A 19538-nucleotide genomic window follows, 5' to 3' on the forward strand; every position below is an offset into this window, starting at 1 on the left:
CTTGGCCTGGTTCCTCTTTACGGCTGAGTCCTGTTTCGGTGAGGGGTGGGCTGTGCTGGGTTGGCCTGTTCTGCCCTGGGTGGACGCCTGGGTTCTTTCCATCCTTGCCTGCCGTGAATCATGCTGCTGCGAGCACTTGTGGACACGTTTCTGTGTGGACGTATGTGTCCACTTCTCCTAGGCGGACACCTAGGGGTGGAATTGCGGAGGGGGTACTGAGTTGGTCTTGACCACTGTTGTGAACGCCTGCAGAGCAGAGGCCCCAAATGCCTTCATCCCATTTTCAGGCGTCCCCTAAGCCAGTCTCGCCCTTCTTCCCTGGCAGCTGATCCACCTCGAGATCAAGCCGGCCATCCGGAACCAGATCATCCGTGAGCTGCAGGTCCTGCATGAGTGCAACTCGCCGTACATCGTGGGCTTCTACGGGGCCTTCTACAGCGACGGGGAGATCAGCATCTGCATGGAGCACATGGTGAGTGCATCCAGGGCAGGGGCAGGGGCAGGGCCTCCACGGAACAGAGCATACTGGGGAGAAGGAAGACCCCCTCACGGGCCCTTTCCTCGGAGGCAACAGTGCGCTGGCTTCCAGGGGATCCTTCTCAAGGCAGTCGATGCCATACAAGTATGTGTATATAGACGCCTTTGGTTTTGTTTTGCTTTCTTTTTGTTTTTTTGAGAGGCAGTCTCACTCTGTCACTCAGGCTAGAGTCTAGTAGTGGCGCAATCTCGGCTCACTGCAACCTCCACCTCCCAGATTCAAGTGATACTTCTGACTCAGCCTCCCGAGTAGCTGGGATTACAGGCGCCCACCACCACGCCTGGCTGATTTTTGTATTTTTAGTAGAGACGGGGTTTCACCATGTTGGCCAGGCTGGTCTCAAACTACTGACCTCAGGTGATCCACCTGCCTCGACCTCCCAAAGTGCTGGGATTACAGGCGTGAGCCACTGCGCCCAGCCAATGATTTTGTTTTTTAAGCACTCATGCCTTCCTCCCAGCTTTGCTTTTTCTCTTGCTATATCCCGGGTGTCCTTATGACAGCATAGAGGGAAACACTCCCGTTTTGGGGGGTACATAGGTTGTTTCCAGTCTCTGCCCCATCTCAAATAACATGGCACTGACTCGCAGGCAAACCTGTGAGTTAAGCTGTGTGAGGGAATTGCTGGGTTCCAGGGTAGATGCAATTAAAAATTGATCACTATTAGGCCAGGCACGGTGGCTCATGCCTGTAATCCTAGCATTTTGGGAGGCTGAGGTGGGAGGATCATTTAAGCCCGGGAGTTCGATACCAGCCTGGGCAATATAGTGAGAAACCATCTCTATAATTTAAAATATTAGGTGAGTGTGGTGGCACGTGCCTGTTTAAAAATTGTTAACAACATTTAAAAATGGGGATAAAAGTAGCGCCAGCTACATGAGAGGCTGAGGTGGGAAGATCACTTGAGCCCGGGAGGTTGAGGCTACAGTGAGCTTTGGTCATGCCACTGCACTCCAGCCCGGGCAGCAGCGCAAGATGCTGTCTCAAAACAAAACAAAGCTGATGACTGTTTTTAAATGGCCTTCTCAGGAAGGGGTGGCAGTCTGAGCTTGTCAAGGCAGGCCTGTGCCTCCCCCAGCTCAGATCTGTGGGATCACAGTCTCTAGGGTGGGGCATAGGCAGCCCCTCCATTGACTCCAACGTGCCCCCTTGTTATGACACTCTGGCCTTGAAGCCCAGAAGCGGGTGAGATTGGGTGGAACAAAAGGAGAAGTGGCCAGAGCTCAAAACCCCGGAGGAAATGCTGCCGACCCCGCCACACCGAGCTCATCAGGCATCAGACCGCCCGCCGCACAGCGTCCTTTGCAAAACCAAAATGCTTGGGTGACACCCTGCAAACGTGCGATCCCCTTTGACAGTTTTGTAATGAAGGCAGGAAGTGAATTTGAGCAAGGCCCTCACGTAGCCATGTGACCCGAGCAAGGCAGCACCCGCCTTGGAGCCCCTTTCCCGCCTGCGAGGGAGACCTGGCGTCTGCCCCGCTGCTCGCAGAGTCACGGTGCCGGCGGCATCAAAGGGCGAGGAAAGGATGAGGAAGCGCTTTGTGGTCTGAGGCAGCCCCTCTGTTATGTGGTGCTCCCTATTCCTCCTCCTCGTCTTCCTCGTCTTCCCCCTCCTCTTCGCGCCCGGCAGGCACCCTCGCTACTCAGGAATTCTGTCCATCCTCCTTTTGCGTGGCTGATTCAGTTCTCGAGCCCCCTTCTTCCCATGCAGAAGGGGAGAGTGTGGCAACCCGCCCCCAACCTCTATTCTTGGTGAATTTAAAATGGGGGTTCCCAGAGTGGGTGCTGGCACCCCAGGGGACACCACACAGACCACCAGGATGCAGGAGGGAGACACAGGCTGTGCTGTCTGTGTTTATGGAGTGCGTCCTTTAAAAGTCCCAAGGTTGTCTAGCCGGGGGCGGTGGCTCACACTTGTAATCCCAGCACTTTGGGAGGCCGAGGCGGGCGGATCACGAATTCAGGAGATTGAGACCATTCTGGCTTGGCTAACGTGGTGAAATCCCGTCTCTACTAAAAAAAAAAATACAAAAAAAATTAGCCAGGCAGGGTGGCGGGCACCTGTAGTCCCAGCTACTCGGGAGGCTGAGGCAGGGGAATGGCATGAACCCTGGAGGCGGAGCTTGCAGTGAGCCGAGATCGCGCCACTACGCTCCAGCCTGGGCGACAGAGCGAGACTCCATCTCAAAACAAACAAACAAACAAAAACAACGTGGAGTGCGTTGATTTTAAAGCATCGAGTGAGCCCTGACAGGGCAGCATCCTCGGAAGTAAAGTCATCCAAGGAGGCCATCCCTGCCATCCTCGCCAGCCCTGTGAATTCTCTCCATGCTGAACGATGCTCTCAGAATTCACCCGAGTGCCCATAGGTTTCCACAGAAGGGGCTGCCCAGCACCTGATTCATTCCCTCCCAGGCCACCCCAGTGAGCAGCTTAGCACCGGGGCTGAGGATGGGCGTCTGGGTCAGATCTTGGCCCCACCGCTCACCCTTACCATGGGTTTGGGACAGGACTTTTGCCACTTCTGCTGTGAAGCTGAGGGAGGTCGTAGTCCCTGCTGGGGTGAGGACTGTGTGAGCTCCTCCCAGGATGGCACTCGGCACGCACGGGGTGTTGCATCCGTGTCCTGGCTGCTGCAGCCATTTCCCTGTATTTCTACGCTGTTTCCCCATATTTCTATGTCATCTTTATTTTGCATTTTTTTCTTTCTTTTTTTGGGGGGGTAGGGGGTACAAGGTCTCTCTCTGTCACCCAGGTTGGAGTGCAGTGGCATGATCCTAGCTCCCTGCAGCCTCCACCTCTTGGGCTCAAACGATCCTCCTGCCTCAGCCTTCCAAGTAGCCGGGACTACAGGTGTACCAGCATGCTCGAGTAGCTTTTTAAGTTTTTTTTGAGACGGAGTCTCACTCTGTCGCCCAGGCTGGAGTGCAGTGGCGCAATCTCAGCTCACTGCAAGCTCTGCCTCCTGGGTTCACGCCATTCTCCTGCCTCAGCCTCCCGAGTAGCTGGGACTACAGGCGCCCGCCACCACGCCTGGCTAATTTTTTGTATTTTTAGTAGAGACCGGGTTTCGCTGTGTTAGCCAGGATGGTCTCGATCTCCTGACCTCGTGATCCGCCCGCCTCAGCCTCCCAAAGTGCTGGGATTACAGGCGTGAGCCACCGCGCCCGGCCTGTTTATTGTATTTTCAAGTCAGGGTCTTGCTGAGTTGCCCAGCCTGGAGTGCAGTGGTGCTATCCTCCCACATCAGCCTCCCGAGTAGTTGAGACCACAGGCGAGAGCCACCAGGCACAGCTAATTTATTTGCTTATTTTTGTAGAGATAGGGTCTCTCCATATTGCCCAGACTGGTCTTGAACTCCTGGCCACAAGTGACCGTCCTGCCTCGGCCTCCCAAAGTGCTGGGATTACAGACATGAGCCCATTTCGATGTTATTTTCAACTCTGGCTGGGCAAGCATGCCTTTAATCCCAGTGCTTTGGGAGAATCACATGAGCCCAGTAGGTCGAGGCTGCAGTGAGCTATGATTGAGCCACTGGTCTACAGCCTGGGCAAGAGAGTGGGTCCTGAGTCTGTGTTTCCAAATACACAGCAAGATCTGGGGGCCGGGTGCTCACTCCTGTGATCCCAGCACTTTGGGAGGCTGAAGTGGGAGGACCTCTTCAGCCAGGACTTTGAGAGCAGCCTGGGCAACATGAGGAACCCCCGTCTCTACAAAAAATTAGCAGGACATGGTGGCGCACCTGTACTCCCAGCTACTTGGGAAGCTGAGGTGGGAGGATTGCCTGAACCCAGGAGGTCGAGGCTGCAGTGAGCCAAGATCACACCACTGTGCTGCAGTCTGGGCAACCCCTGTCTGAAAGAAAGAGAGAGAGAGAAGAGAAAAGATCTGGAGCAATATAAGCCACACTTGAGGGGAGAATGGTGGAAGTGATGGGCATCCGGGTTATTTATCCTCATTTGAATTTTTTATAAGAAAAATGTGTTCACCCACTACCTACGTAACAAAATTACAGTTACAAGACCATTTTAAACATCACACACACACACACCGTAGACGTGTATGGTCATGCACAGAGTGAGATTTGGGGTCAGCAGTACACAGCTGCAATCCCCCCTGCACCACATCCTGTCTCTGTGACTCAGACAAATTGCTTACCCTGCCAGACTTTGGTCTTTGTAGCTGCAGACCAGCCCTTCTCAACCAGGGGCACTTCTCCCTCCCAGGAGACACCTGGCACTGTCTGGGGATGTATGTGGTTGTCACGACTGGGGGATGCTCCTGGCGTGGAGTGGGTGGAGGCCAGGGATGCTACTCAGCACCCTGCAGTGCCCAGGTCGGCCCCACCCCAGAGAGTGACCTGGCCCCGATGTCACAGTGGAGAAAGGCGGCTGCAGAGAGAGCGATGCCCCTGTGAGGCGTCTTCCGCCGGCTCATGAGGCTGCAGCACAGCACTCCGCCCGCCTTCATCTCCGGGGAAAGCCTCTTTGTATTTTCTCACTAACAAACATTGATTGCGACCCCAGGAGAAATGAAGACTGAAGGAGCTGTGCTGGGGAGCAGGGGTTTTAGGGTTTTAGGGTTGCGTTTGTTGCGTCTGTTTGTTTTTCGCCACCCTGCCTCTTTCGAGTTGTTGGTCTTTTTCTGGTTTTTGTTTTTTTGAGACAGGGTCTTCTCGCTCTGTCACCCAGGCTGGAGTGCAGTGGTGTGATCTCGGCTCACTGCAACCTTGACCTCCCAGGTTCAAGGGATCCTCCCACCTCAGCCTTCTGAGTAGCTGGGACTACAGGTGTGTGTCACCACACCCGGCTAATTTTGGTATCTTTTGTAGACATGGGGTCTCACTCTGTGGCTCGGGATGGTCTCAAACTCCTCAGCTCAAGCATTCCTTTTGCCTTGGCCTCCCAAAGTGGTAGGATTATAGGTTTGCGCCACCACGTGCAGCTTTTTTTTTTTTTTTTTTTTTTTTTCAATTGAGGAGGCTTGCTCTGTCGCCCAGGCTGGAGAGAAGTGGCACGATCTTGACTCTCAGCAACCTCTGCCTCCTGGGTTCAGGTGATCCTCCTGCCTCAGCCTCCCGAGTAACTGAGATTACAGGTGCCCACCACCACACCCAGCTAATCTGTTTTATTTTTAGTGGAGATGGGATTTTACCATATTGGCCAGGCTGGTCTTGAACTCCTGACCTCAAGTGATCCACCTGCCTCAGCCTCCCAAAGTCCTGGCATTACAGGCGTGAGCCACTGCTCCCAGCCCATGTCCGGCCTCATTTTAAATAATTCTTTTAAGGTAGGTTGATAAAAACTGAGAATAGAAGCAGCTTCCTCCTGGCCCTGGCTCACCGGAGCTCCCGTCCTGGCACCTCCTTCTGGGCTGTCTGAGCTCTGGCCATACCTGCCCTCTCACCCTGAGTGTCTGTGTCTTCAGCCTGGAGCTGGTGGATGGAGTCACATGTGTGCTCTAGAGGCCTCAAAGCGTGTTGGGTTTTCTAGAACTGCCTTCGGCCTTTCTCTCCGAGCCTAGCTGGACAGAAGTGGCCAGATAGCAGCAACCCCGGCACCCCTGAGTCCCAGGATTTCTCCCCCGGCCCCTCCCACCCATGTGAATGAAAGCCGTCCCAGGGAAGGCTGGGCTTTTGCAGGAGTCCCGGAGCAGCATGGTGGGGAAATCCAGGCTCCCCCAGCCCACCCTCTCCAGCCTCAGTTCCACTTTCCTCTCTGCTGAGCGCAGAAGAGACGTACGCCAGACGGTGGCAGTGGGAACTCAGCCTGTCACCCCCTGCTGTCCTGGGGGTGGCCTGGCAGGTGTGTCCGGAGCCTCTGCCTCTGAAGAGGCACCTTGGGTGGCTCCCAGTGCCTGGGGTTTTGGCGTTTGGGGGTTTTGGTCTCCAGGTTTGCCCCCCAGCCTTGGGCAAGACGTGGAATTTGTTTTATCATTTGTGACATGGATGTGGGGCCACACCCAGGGACCGGCCTACCCGCGATGACTCGTTTCCAGGCCCTCCACAGGATGCCCGGCACAGCGGCGAGGAGACCGCAGGCTGTGGGGAGGGGCTGAGGTTACTGTCACCTGGGCTGGCCTCACTGGGGTCCCTCCTGCAGTCCATGTACCCCCTGGCACCCGCTCCTACTCGGCCTGGCCTTTCTGCCCTAGGTGGCAGGGACAGGCGCAGGGCAGATGCCCAGAAGTGGAGCCGCAGGGCTTGGCTAGGGAGCCCCCGTGGGGGTCTGGACAGGCACACAGCAACCCGCCGCCTCCTCCCACATGGGGCAGCACCCGCATCTCCTCCACGCCCTCACCCTCCCCTTCCCTTCGTGTGCTGGGAAAAGGACCCAGGCCCAAGAAGCTGGTCTCCAGCCTGGCCACCTCCCATGGCGCACAGACAAGCCCACCACGCGGGCTGCAAGGAGTGCGGGCCCCACAGCTGGCTGAGCCCCCGGCCACAGCTTGGGCTGGCCTGGAGCAGAGCCTCTGCCATGGCGACCTCAGGAGGGCCGAGTCACGCAACTGATTCGAGGATGGGATGGGAGGCGGGAGCACCCTGGGCCCTGTTTCTTTCCCACCTTGTGGGTGGGTGTTCAGACCCAAAGGCAGAACTGTCGGAAGACCCCCTGCCCTTGGCCAGTGGGTGGAGTTGGGCTCTGGCCCCTGCTTCCCGTCAGGCAGACCACCCCCTCGCCAGGAGTTGGGGGACGCGTCCGTGGCTTCCCGGCCACCTGCGCAGAGCCTGCACTCACTCATTGTGTGCCCTCTAGGATGGCGGCTCCCTGGACCAGGTGCTGAAAGAGGCCAAGAGGATTCCGGAGGAGATCCTGGGGAAAGTCAGCATCGCGGTGAGCCCACTGCAGACCCACCTCACGCCCACGTCGCGCCCCACCACACTCTGCACGGACCGCTTCCACACGGCCAGGGTTCCAGGAGCCACTCACAGTGTGGTGGGAGTTAGGGTGGCCCCTGCAGAGAGAGAGTGGCCAAGGCTGTGCCCACCCCCTGTGGAGCTTGAACAAGTGACGTCCCTTTTGGGGCCTGAGGTCACCGTCTGCCGAGTGAAGATGTTATAGGTCCCTCTTCACTCTTAGCATCTTCTGTTTGCCACACTGGTCCCCTCTGCCCCTTGTGGCAGGGGGATGTTGGCAGCTGGCACATTGCAGGGGACAGGAGCTTGTTGAAGGGGAGACTCTGGGGTGGGATGTGGGACCCCAGGACCTCCAGACACACTCCCCCTTGCTGTTAGAAATGTCACCGGGGCCGAGGGCGTCTCTGCTGCCCAGTCTCCAGCACAGCTGCTCCGCAGAGCCGTGTGGTCTCAGCAGACCCACGGGTTGCTTCTAGGAGCTTGTACGTTGTCCATAGCAGGGGCCGAGTCCCGCCTGGCTGTACCGGTGTGGGATTAAGACACAGGCCGCGGGCTGCCAGACACGCGTTTCAGAGTCGAAAGCTGCCGTCACACCGCCTGTGCTGCTTGCTTCACTTCTCGGGATGCTCCTTCCAGGCTGGGCCTGGGGGAAGCGGCGTCCTTCCCAGGCACCCTTAGCCCGTCCCGTCTGGGGGCCCTTAGCACAGTCCCTGGGACCCCAGATGCTGCCCTTCAGGCAGATGTGGGCAAACTCAGCAGCCCAGCCTACTCCCGGGCCGTGGGCCACTGTCTCAGCTTCCCTGGGGCTGAGCCGTGTGCTCTGAATCAAAGGCAGTAATGGCATCGGCTGCACTGCGGCCATGTGGGAACCGGGGTTTACTTGCACACACCAGCACAGGGCTGTCAGCGCTGTCTTGTCTCTGCCCTCGCTTGCTCCACCTCAGCAAGCTCCTCACAGCCTGAAACAGGGTTCCTGCTGCAGGTCCCTTGCTCCAGCTCTGGCTGCTCAGGTCCGACCCCTGGGCTCGGTCAGGGGCTAAGCCCCGGCGGCCTTGTCCCGTGACTCCCTCCGCGCTCCCCTGCAGGTTCTCCGGGGCTTGGCGTACCTCCGAGAGAAGCACCAGATCATGCACCGAGGTAAGGCCCAGCTCGCCCTCCCCAGAGCCCCGTGGGCCGGCAGGCAACTGTTGGGCGCCCCTCACCCACAGCCTGCCGCCCCTAGATGTGAAGCCCTCCAACATCCTCGTGAACTCTAGAGGGGAGATCAAGCTGTGTGACTTCGGGGTGAGCGGCCAGCTCATCGACTCCATGGCCAACTCCTTCGTGGGCACGCGCTCCTACATGGCTGTGAGTCCCCGCCAGCTCTCCCCACCAGCTCCCCGCCAGCTCTCCCCCTCAGCTCTCCCCCACAGTTCTCCTGCGCAGCTGTCCCTCCCAGTTCTCCTGCACAGCTCTCCCCGCCTCCCACAAGGCTTTCCCAGCTATTTCATGGAACACGCTCCTACATGGCTGTTAGCACCCCCGGGACAGTCCCACCCCAGCTGCACCCTCCCCTCCATCAGCTCTCCCCACTTGCCACAAGGCACATCTAAAGCTGGTGCCTCCTGGGAGCCTGCTTTTCGGATTCCCCTTGCTCTTTATTTTTTATTTGTTAATTTATTAATCTTTTGTAGACATGGGGTCTCACTGTATTGCCCAGGCTGCTCATGAACTCCTGGGCTCAAGTGACCCTCTTGCCTCAGCCTCCCAAAGTGCTAGGATTCCACTAGCAGTGAGCCTGAGCCACCGCGACCGGCCAGATCTCCTCCTCCTGTTGGAATTCTCTCGTAGGTTTTTGTCTCTAGCAATGCCTACCAGGTTTCTTTTTTTTTTTTTTTTTTTCTGAGACAGAGTCTTGCTCTGTCACCCAGGCTGGAGTGCAATGGTGCAATCTCGGCTCATTGCAACCTCCACCTCCCGGGTTCAAGCAATTTTCCTGCCTCAGCCTTCCAAGCAGCTGGGGCTACAGGCATGTGCCACCACAGCTGGGTAATTTGGTTTTTGTTTTTGTTGTTGTTGTTTTTTTGAGACAGAGTCTCACACTCTCACCCAGGCTGGAGTGCAGTGGTGCCATCTCAGCTCACTGCAAGCTCCGCCTCCTGAGTTCATGCCATTCTCCTGCCTCAGCCTCCCGAGTAGCTGGGACTACAGGCGCCCGCCACCACACACAGCTAATTTTTTGTGTTTTTAGTAGAGACTGGGTTTCACCGTGTTAGCCAGGATGGTCTCAATCTGACCTTGTGATCCGCCCGCCTCGGCCTCCCAAAGTGCTGGGATTACAGGCGTGAGCCACCATGCCCGGCAACCTTGGCTAACTTTTAAAAAAATGTTTTTAGTAAAGACGGGGTCTCGCCATATTGGCTAGCCTAGTCTTAACTCCTGGGCTTCCGCCTCAACCTCCCAAAGTGCTGGAATTACAGGCATGGGCCACCGCACCCGGCCCTTAGTTAATTTCTGGACCAAGAAATTGGACTCTGGAGTCTTAGGAAATGACTGGGGATTCAGCAACCTGCCAAATTGAGCCTTGGAGCAGCCTCTGAGATGTTAGCTGTGGAGGAGGCCCCTGCTTCCTGGGGCCCATCGTCTATTCCCAAAAGTGCTGAGCGTTGCAGGCTCTTCAAGAGCTGCGGCCAACACCAGCTCCAGGCCTGGGGCTGGAGGCCTCTGCAGCAAGTGCTGCAGGGGGGCCCTGGGGGGTGAGCCGGGAGGTCGAATTGCTTAACAGCTCTCCGTCCATGGCTGCGGTCATTAGCCATGGGGAGGGTGACGGGGGCTGTAACGGGGCAAGCCTCCCGGGTTCCAGCTGCCATCCTCGCCCCTCTGGGCTCTTTCCTCCCTGGCTCTGCTGCAGCCGGAGCGGTTGCAGGGCACACATTACTCGGTGCAGTCGGACATCTGGAGCATGGGCCTGTCCCTGGTGGAGCTGGCCATCGGAAGGTACCCCATCCCCCCGCCCGATGCCAAGGAGCTGGAGGCCATCTTTGGCCGGCCCGTGGTCGACGGGGAAGAAGGAGAGCCTCACAGCATCTCGCCTCGGCCGAGGCCCCCCGGGCGCCCCATCAGCGGTACGGCCTGAGTCTGCAACTTCCGGTCTGGACGTGCAGTGCCCTGCGCGGGGCCTGCTGTGCCGGGGCCAGCAGCTGCCTCCCCTCTGCCCCTGTCGCACCACCTGTCCGCCTGGATGGTGCCGACTGTGGTCAGCAGTCCTCAGATGGTCCTGGGGTTTCCGGGGACAGAGCTGGAAGTAGTGAGCGCCCCAAACCTGTTCTGTCCAGGGCAGCTGCACCTGTTGTTGCCAGCTGGAGGGATCTGGGAGCACGGCTTTGCCGCCAAGCCCCTGGGCAGTTGGATTTTCCAACATTTTGTCCTGAAAGCATTCAAATGTACAGAAAAGTGGAAGGAATTGGCCACCGCAGAGCCTGGATTCTGCAGGTGACACGCTCCTGTGTTGCGGGTCAAGCCTTCCAGGGAGCCCTGAAGTGGAGATCTGACTTGGCATGGCCCTCAGTGGCCTGTTGGCTCCAGCCCCAACACACACAGGAGGGGACGCAGCCCAGGAGGGGGCGGGAGGGCTCAGGCCCCAGGGACAGCTGGGCTCGCAGAGGACAATCCGGCGCTTAGGGCGGGCACCTCGGGAGCGGGAGCTCCCTGACGCCAGTCAGAGATGGCTGAGCGGACACTTCCACCGCTTGAGGGAAGAGCCGGGGGCGGACCCTGCTTGGTGCGGAATCACGAGAGGGTCCTGTGATTTTTTTAAAGTCAGACATCAGGGAGAGTTAGTGGCGTTAGACCCCAAAGGCCCCTGTAGCGGACTATGGTTGGTTTTAAAACCATGTTTCCGAACTACAAAGCACACACCCCACAACTCACTCATTTCAGGTGAACAGTTCAGTGGTTTTCAGTCACAGTGCTGTGCCCCATCACCTCTAATTCCAGAACCTTCTCAGCTCCCCAAGAGGAAACCCCGTCCCCATCAGCTGTCACTCTCCATCCCCTTCCTGCCTCTGTGGACTGGCCTGTCCTGGGCATTTCACAGAAATGGGGTCACACACTTGTGTGGCCTTCTGTGTTTTTTGTGTGGCTTCTCTCCCGGAGCACAGTGTCCTCAAGGGTCACCCATGCCATGGTGCGTGTCAGAGCCTGGCTCCTTTTGAAAGGCTGAGTAGTATTTTATGACACGAACGGGCCACGTTTTGTGGTCCTTCTACCCTGGATGGATTGGGGCTGTGAGGTGATTTTCACAGCACTGGCAAGCCCACCTCCTCCCCTCCAGCCAGGCTGCTGGGATGTCTTGATCTCATCCCAGGGAGAGTCCCCCAAGTCCTTATCCTCAGGCCTAGCCTCAGCCTCTCCCAGTCCCAGTTCCCAGGTGGCATACCATCCCCAGCCCTGACCCCAGCCCGCCTGCCCATTTCAGGACGGGCAGAAGGCGAAAGTCCAGCTGCCAAGCTCAGGCCTGGCCAGCTGGTTCTCAGACAGGGGTCAGCCACCCCTAGCCGGTCTCCCGTCCTGAGTGGCACTCGGGGCCTGCCACCATCACCGCCAGCAGCTCCATGCAAGGTCACACTGCTGTCCTTGCCTGCGGTCAGCACCGTCCCTCCCCCTGCCCTCCAGAGAGGAGGGGTGATGACTTTGGCACGTCCGGCAAGCCTCACTGAGCCAAATGTGTGACTTCTCAAAAAATGTTCTTGTTCCTTTTGCCTGTTTTTTAATTCACTAGAGGCTCAGGCAAGGAGTAGCTGTCCCAGGGAATGGGTCCCAGGGAATGGAACCCCGAGTCAGGCAGGGGAGCTTCGTCCAGTGCCTCTGCACACCCGCCTCCAATTTAGGCTGGCATGGGGAGGAGGGCGCCCGGTGGTGATCAGCCCCCTGGGAGCCCAACCCCCAGCAGAAATGAGGTGGCCATCGGCCCATCTCACCTCCACCTCTCTCCCTGTGCAGGTCACGGGGTGGATAGCCGGCCCGCCATGGCCATCTTTGAACTGCTGGACCATATTGTGAACGAGGTTTGTGCTTGATGCCTTTTGACTTTTCTTTTCCTTTTTTTTTTTTTTGAGGCAGAGTCTCTCTCTGACCAGAGCAAGAGTCACCCAGGCTGGAGTACAGTGGTGCCACCTCGGCTCACTGAAACCTCCACTTTCCAAGCTCATGTGATTCTCGTACCCCAGCCTCCCGAGTAGCTGGGATTACAGGTGTGCACCACCACACCCAGCTAAGTTTTTTTTTTTTTTTTTTTTGAGACAATGTCTAGCTTTGTAGTGCAGTGGCTTGATCTTGGCTCACTGCAACCTCCACCTCCCAGGTTCAAGCGATTCTTGAGCCAATTCCACGTGCACCGCATCTCCCGTCTTCTGCTGTGCTGCACAAGCCCAGCTCCTTCCCAAGGGCATTGTTTTTTTTATGAAGACGAACCCAGAATTCCCACTGCAACCTCTCACCCTGCGTCCAGAGGGAGGCACGTGCCAGCAGCCCTGGGCTCAGGCCAAGGAGCCAGCCTGCCCCTTGAGCGGTGGCCCAGTGTGTCTGCATGAGAGCGTCCTGGAGCCCGTGGGCGTGGACTCATAAATCACCCCACTTCCACGGATAAAGGTACAGGCATGGCCCTCGCCTCTTGGAAGGAGGCCCAGAAAGCCTAGAAGGACCTGTAGGTCCCGGGGTGGCTCCTGCTCCGTCAGCCCCCATAACAACCCAGTGAGCCGCAGTATGAGGTTTCCACCGCCCAGATGAGTAAACCAAGGCACAAGGAGGGACGTGGCCTCCTTCCAGGCCCGCAGGTGTCAGGGAGGCACAGGACTGCACCCCAAGGTCCTGTTGGCCACGTGACCAGGCCGGGCCACCTCCCTGAGCTTTCTGTGGGTTTCTGTGTCTTTGGTGGCCCTTTGGACCTGGGGCAGAGAAACGGGCATTTGAGCTGCCTGCAGACTGGGCTAGGCCTGGGATTGGGTGGCAAGATGATGACAGAGCCAGGTGGGGTGGCCCTGGTGACCCAGCTCTCCCTGCACCTAGCAGCCACACCCAGGCCCGGTGAGCACATCCCCCCACTGCTCCCCCGCCTCTTCCCGCCCCTGCCCCTGCGCAGGAAAGGCCTGACCCTGCCCTGCTGGCACCACTTACACGGCCGCTCCTGCTCCAGGGATGTATGTCGGGCCAGGCTCCCCAGTGCTTGGGCTTAAAACTGTGGACCCAGTTTGGCCGGGCACGGTGGCTCAGGTGTATAATTCCAGCACTTTGGGAGGCCACAGTGGGTGGATCACCTGAGGTCAGGAGTTCGAGACCAGCTTGGCCAACCTGGTGAAATACCGTCTCTACTAAAAATATAAAAATTAGCCAGGCGCAGTGGTGGGCACCTGTCATCCCAGCTACTCAGGAGGCTGAGGCTGGAGAATCACTTGAACCCCGGAGGTGGAGGCTGCAGTGAACCAAGATCACGCCATTGCACTCCAGCCTAGGCAACAGAGCAAGACTGTCTCAAAACAAAATAACTTTGGGCCCAGCTGTCCCTCTGTGGGGCCCAGTCCCAAAGCTCATCCTTCAGCCAGTGACACTGGGGAAGGAAGCAAGTGACGAGACTCAAGAGGTTGTCCTGTTTATAAAAGGGGGGCGGACCCCGCTCTCTTTCCCTCTAACCAGCCATGACTCTCAAACGAGAGCTTTCGGGAGGAGGCCAGCTCTGACAGGTGCAGCCCAGTTGGCATGTGGTGTCGGCCAGGCCTGCAGGGTGGGCGACCAGACGGGTAGGGAGGGCTGCAGCCGAGGGTCCCTGAAGATGCCCAGGGCTGACCCCACCCTCTGTTCTCCTCCACAGCCGCCTCCTAAGCTGCCCAATGGTGTGTTCACCCCCGACTTCCAGGAGTTTGTCAATAAATGGTAGGTGGAGCCGGGCCACCCACACCCCTGGCCGGGACCCAGATGTACCACTCCTTCCAGGTCCTGGGTGGGGCCGTGGCCCAGCCTGCCCATCCAGAATCCCAGCACAGGCAGGACTCAGCCCAACGGGAAGCCAGATTCCCTTTCCCAGGGCTGTGGTGCTGCAGCTCCCGGCTGCCATGCCATCCTGTCCCTAAGCCCGGGGGTGAAGCAGGATCGCAGGCCCTGTGGACATGACAGTGTCGCAGCAGGAGAAGCTGCTGCCTGGTCCCCGGACCCCTGGTGTGCCGACTGTGGGCTCCCCGGGATCCGCCCGCAGGTTGCAAGAGGGTCGCCAGCCCCTCTCCATTCTCCTGCCCCCAAGCACCCAGCAGCACCTGTGGCGTGGGCCTCATAGGCACGTGCCGCAGACCACGGGGAAGGAGCTGGGGACACCGCGCTTGCCCATAGGGCCGGTCCATGTGTCTGAGCTCGGGACGCCGTGGAACGGCACCGCACTCCTGGTGCCGAAGTTGCCCCGGGCCCTTGGCGTGCGCTCCGGCAGGCCGTGGACGGCATCTGACCCACGCGCAGGGCTGCTCTGTGAAGAGCCCCCGCAGCCCCGACTGCTCCCGGCTCCTGCCTCAGCCAGTTCTGCTGTGAAGGACAACATTCCGTGCTGGCGTCCGGGCTCCCGGGCCTGGGGTTTTCTTAGGAAGTTAGCTGGGGTTTCGTCCAGGCTTCTGACCCACCAGGCAGGGTTTCCCACCCCCTTTCCCTCTCACCCTCCCCCCAGGGGGTGTCCTGCCCCGGCACCAAAGTGCAGAGGTGGAACCCTCGTCCTCTGCCAGGAGGCAGAGCAGAGCAGGCAGGTCTGTGCCACAGATCCAGGCCTCCTCCGACCACGGCCCAAACGCAGGTGCCCCGGGGCCACCAACTAACTGCCCTATCTTGTCTCCCCCACCGCCTCCCGGTCCTGCCTCTTGGAACCCTCAGCCTCATCAAGAACCCAGCGGAGCGGGCGGACCTGAAGATGCTCACAGTGAGTGACGCCAGCGGGTTCTGGGGCCGGGAGGGTGCAGGCTGCCACCCAGGCCCCAGGAAACAAGGCAGCTGGGCCTGGCCCTGCCCGGGGAGCCAGCACCTGCAACCAGGATGTGGGCAGGCCGGGTGTGCCGGGCCACGCCGAGGACCCTCTGTGGGTCTCCCTCGTCCATGAGAGAAGCCATCCTGGGCTGGCTGCGGGGAGCAGAGGGTGTGTGCGTGGGAACAGCTGTGAGCTCTGAGCTCCGCCGCTCCTGCCTGGTGCTGGTCCCGCACCCACAGGACGAGACCCCGAGCTCGTTTGCCCTCATGAGAGGCTGGAGGCAGCTCTCAGCCCCCCGAGCTCCTTTCCCTGCAAACTAGAGGGTGACCGTCCCTGTTCTGCACACTGGCAAGCAGGTCCCCCGAGGCTGTGTGTACTTCAGTGTCCCCTTAAACCCCCACCCTCTGATATCCTCGGAAGCCTAGCTGTTCACCAAAACTTGCCTCCCCAGCGGGGACTACACCCTCAGAGGAGGGCCCTGGGCACCATCCTCCTGCCCTCAGCCCAGCCTGCATCCCGGGTGCTTTCCCGTACCACAGCCACCATCAGCGACCTTCAAACCCCTCCACAGCCGATTGGCAGATTGGAGACGCCACCCTCCTAGACAGCCCGTTACTTTCTGTGCCTGTAAGAAAAGAAGAGATGCCAGCTACAGGCACCCAACCGGGTGCCTTACAATACTGGAATGTGGCTTTCAGTTTTGTTTTTTTCTTGAGAGTTGGACAGAGTCGCACTCTGTCGCCCACACTGGAGTGCAGCGAAGCAATCTCAGCTCACTGTAGTCTCAGCCTCCCAAGTAGCTAGGATTTCAGGCACCCGCCACCACACCCGGCTAATTTTTTATTTTTAGTAGAAACAGCGTTTCACCATGTTGTCCAGGCTGGCCTCAAACTCCTGACCTCAGGTGATCCACCTGCCTCGGCCTCCCAAAGTGCAGAGATGACAGATGTGAGCCACCGCACCTAGTCAAAACAATTTTTGAGATACAGCCTTGCTCTGTCCCCAGGCTGGAATGCAGTGGTGTGACTGTAGCTCACTGTAGCCCCAACTCCCATGCTCAAGTGATGCTCCCACTCAGCCTCCTGGGCAGCTGGGGCTGCTGATGGGTGCCACCAAGCCCAGCTAGTTTTTGTGTGTGGATTTTTGGTTTTTTTCCCCTCAAGATGAAGTCTCACTCTTGTCACCCAGGTTGGAGCGCAGTGGTACAATCTCGGCTCACTGCAACTTCCGCCTCCCAGGTTCAAGCGGGTCTCCTGCCTCAGCCTCTCGAGTAGCTGGGATTACAGGCTCGTGCCACCACACCTGACTAATTTTTGTGTTTTTAGTAGAGATGGGGTTTCACCATGTTGACCAGGCCGGTCTTGAACTTGTGATCCACCCACCTAGGTCTCCCAGAGTGCTGAGATTATAAGCATGCGCCACTGCGCCTGGCTGAAATAGCCATTTTTGAATCAGCTTCTTAAAAATGGGGTATCCTGGACCTAGCCGAGATGTGTCCTATCAAGTTGGTTGGTTTTTCACCCATACCTACACCGACTTTTAGGAAGATAGGCACCCTGGCCTGCCTTCAGCTGCAAAAGAGGCAGCATTCAGGGGCCCAAGGTCCTGGACACCACCCTCCTGGGAACCCCAAAGGCCTCCACTCACCCACTGTGGGGTGGCCCAGCACAGCCTCTTCCCCAAGGGCACCCGCCCTCCTTCCCCAGCCCTTCCAACCAAGAGGCTTCTCATGTGCTGTCCTGTACAGCAACCGCTAGTCACACATGGCTGTTTAAATGTGTTAAGTGGGGCCAGGCATAGTGGCTCACGCCTGTAATCCCAGTACTTTGGGAGGCCGAGGCAAGTGGATCATTTGAGGACAGGATTTCGAGACCAGCCTGGGCAACATGGAAAAACCCCATCTCTACTAAAAATACAAAAATTAGCTGGGCATGGTAGCACGCACCTGTAATCCCAGCTACTTGGGAGGCTGAGGCAGAATTGCTTGAACCTGGGAGGCAGAGGTTACAGTGAGCTGAGATCATGCCACTGCACTCCAGCCTGTGTGACAGAGCAAGACTGTCTCAAGAAATAAAAATTAAGGCCGGTTGTGGTGGCTCACACCTATAATCCCAGCACTTTGAGAAGCCGAGGCAGGAGGATCATTTGAGTTCAGGAGTTCGAGACCAACCTGGCCAACATGGTGAATCCCTGTCTCTACTAAAAATACAAAAATTAGCTGGGTGTGGTGGCACATGCCTATAATCCCAGCTACTGGGGAGGGTGAGGCAGGAGAATCGCTTGAAGCCGGGAGGCGGAGGTTGCAGTGAGCTAAGATCACACCACTGCACTCCGGCCTGGGCAATAAGAGCGAAACTCCACCTAAAAAAAAAAAAAAAAAAAAAAAAAAAAAAAAAATTAAAGTAAAAGTTTTTTTTTTTTTTTTTTGGAGACGGAGTCTCGCTCTGTCACCCAGGCCAGAGTGCAGTGGCGCGATCTCGGCTCACTGCAAGCTCCGCCTCCCGGGTTCACGCCATTCTCCTGCCTCAGCCTCCTGAGTAGCTGGGACTACAGGTGCCCGCCACCACGCCCGGCTAATTTTTTTTTGTATTTTTAGTAGAGACGGGGTTTCACCGTGGTCTTGATTTCCTGACCTCGTGATCCGCCCGTCTCGCCCTCCCAAAGTGCTGGGATTACAAGCGTGAGCCACCGCGCCCGGCCTAAGTAAAAGTATTTAATTAATTTGTTAAACTGAAATAAAATTGAGGCTTTTGTTCTCAAGCCATGGGAGCCGCACTCCAGGGGCTCTGCAGCCTCGTGTGCTGGCGGGTGGGACGGTGCCTGTACAATGCTTTTCACGGAGTTCTGTAGAACAGCCTGTTCTTGCCTGGGCTGTCCTGCTCTGGGGGACCCTGGCAATGGCTGAGGACATTGGGGTGTCACGACTTGGGGAAGCCCCTGGCATGGAGTGGGTGGAGGCCACGGACGCTGCTCAGCACCCTGCAGTACCCAGGATGGCCCCTCCCCAGAGAATGATCCGGCCCAATGTCCACAGAGGCCGGAGGACCCTGGGCTTGCTCAAGCATAGACCCTCCTCTGGGAGCGCAGGCTGCCGGGCTGGTGGTGTCCCCGCCCCGGGGGGAGCACAGCATCCCGAGACCCCTCCCAGGCCTGGCACACGCTGCTGCCCCTTTCTGGGTGTCCTACCCCGAGTGCGTCTTCCTCCAGGGAAAGGAGGGTCTCCTCTGTTTTTTGCTTTCTGTCCTGTACCATCTGCCACGGCTGGGCAGACGCTGGCCCTCCCCGTCCTACTGTGACTCCAGGCCCAGGTACTCACGGCTCCCCTTTCCTTGCAGAACCACACCTTCATCAAGCGGTCAGAGGTGGAAGAAGTGGATTTTGCCGGCTGGTTGTGTAAAACCCTGCGGCTGAACCAGCCCGGCACACCCACGCGCACCGCCGTGTGACAGTGGCCGGGCTCCCCACGTCCTGCTGGTGACCTGCCCACCGTCCCTGTCCACGCCTCGCCCTTCCAGCTGAGGACAGGCTGGCACCTCCACCCACCCTCCTGCCTCACCCCTGCGGAGAGCACCGTGGCGGGGCGACTGCGCACACAGGAACGGGGGTCTCCTCTCCTGCCCGTCCCTGCCGGGGTGCCTCCGGGGACGGGCGACACTGCTGTGTGTGGTCTCAGAGCCTCTGCTTCCTTAGGTTACAAAACAAAACGGAGAGAAAAAGCAAACCATGCCATCCTGCTTCTTTCTTCTGTTCGGCGTTGGGTGCTGGGCTTTGCTTCAGCCCAGCACGGAGGGGACATCCCTGAGCTGACCCGCATCACCGGGCGCCAAGGCTGGAGGGCGCAGGGCCCTCCCTTAGGGAGAGCCCCTCCGCTCCCTTTGGGTCAAGGGCTGAAGACCTGCAGTGAGCCCCCAGGCGATGGTGGCTCTCACCAAAAGGAAGGAGAGTGAGGCCGGGGGTGGTGGCTCATGCCTGTCATTCCAGTGCTTTGGGAGGCTAAGGCGGGAGGATCACTTGAACCCAGGGATTGAGGCTGCAGTGAACTGCGATGGTGCCAGCGCGCTCCAGCATGGGTGACAGAGCAAGGCTACTGGAAAAAAAGGGAAATGCCACCTGGCTTCCCTCTGTGTCCTCCCCGCCACCGTCTCTGCCCCTGTGGAAGGCAGAGCTTCG

At 58.2% G+C, this 19538-nt stretch overlaps 1 protein-coding gene across 1 annotated transcript in view; it reads left to right on the top strand.

The window, feature by feature from the left end:
• MAP2K2 (mitogen-activated protein kinase kinase 2) overlaps window positions 1-19089 on the top strand; it is a 31795-nt gene extending 12706 nt beyond the window's left edge. Inside the window, exons 3-11 of the mRNA XM_004093134.3 lie at window positions 326-472; window positions 7296-7373; window positions 8482-8533; window positions 8619-8743; window positions 10287-10500; window positions 12377-12441; window positions 14241-14302; window positions 15278-15323; window positions 18704-19089. Coding sequence (XP_004093182.3) covers window positions 326-472; window positions 7296-7373; window positions 8482-8533; window positions 8619-8743; window positions 10287-10500; window positions 12377-12441; window positions 14241-14302; window positions 15278-15323; window positions 18704-18814 — 900 coding nt within the window. The 3' untranslated portion in view covers window positions 18815-19089. The remainder of the gene's footprint in view (window positions 1-325; window positions 473-7295; window positions 7374-8481; window positions 8534-8618; window positions 8744-10286; window positions 10501-12376; window positions 12442-14240; window positions 14303-15277; window positions 15324-18703) is intronic.
• Window positions 19090-19538: the final 449 nt, after the last annotated feature.

This window comes from Nomascus leucogenys, chromosome 17 (assembly GCF_006542625.1).
Source record: "Nomascus leucogenys isolate Asia chromosome 17, Asia_NLE_v1, whole genome shotgun sequence".
In the NCBI taxonomy this organism is placed as follows: domain Eukaryota; kingdom Metazoa; phylum Chordata; class Mammalia; order Primates; family Hylobatidae; genus Nomascus; species Nomascus leucogenys.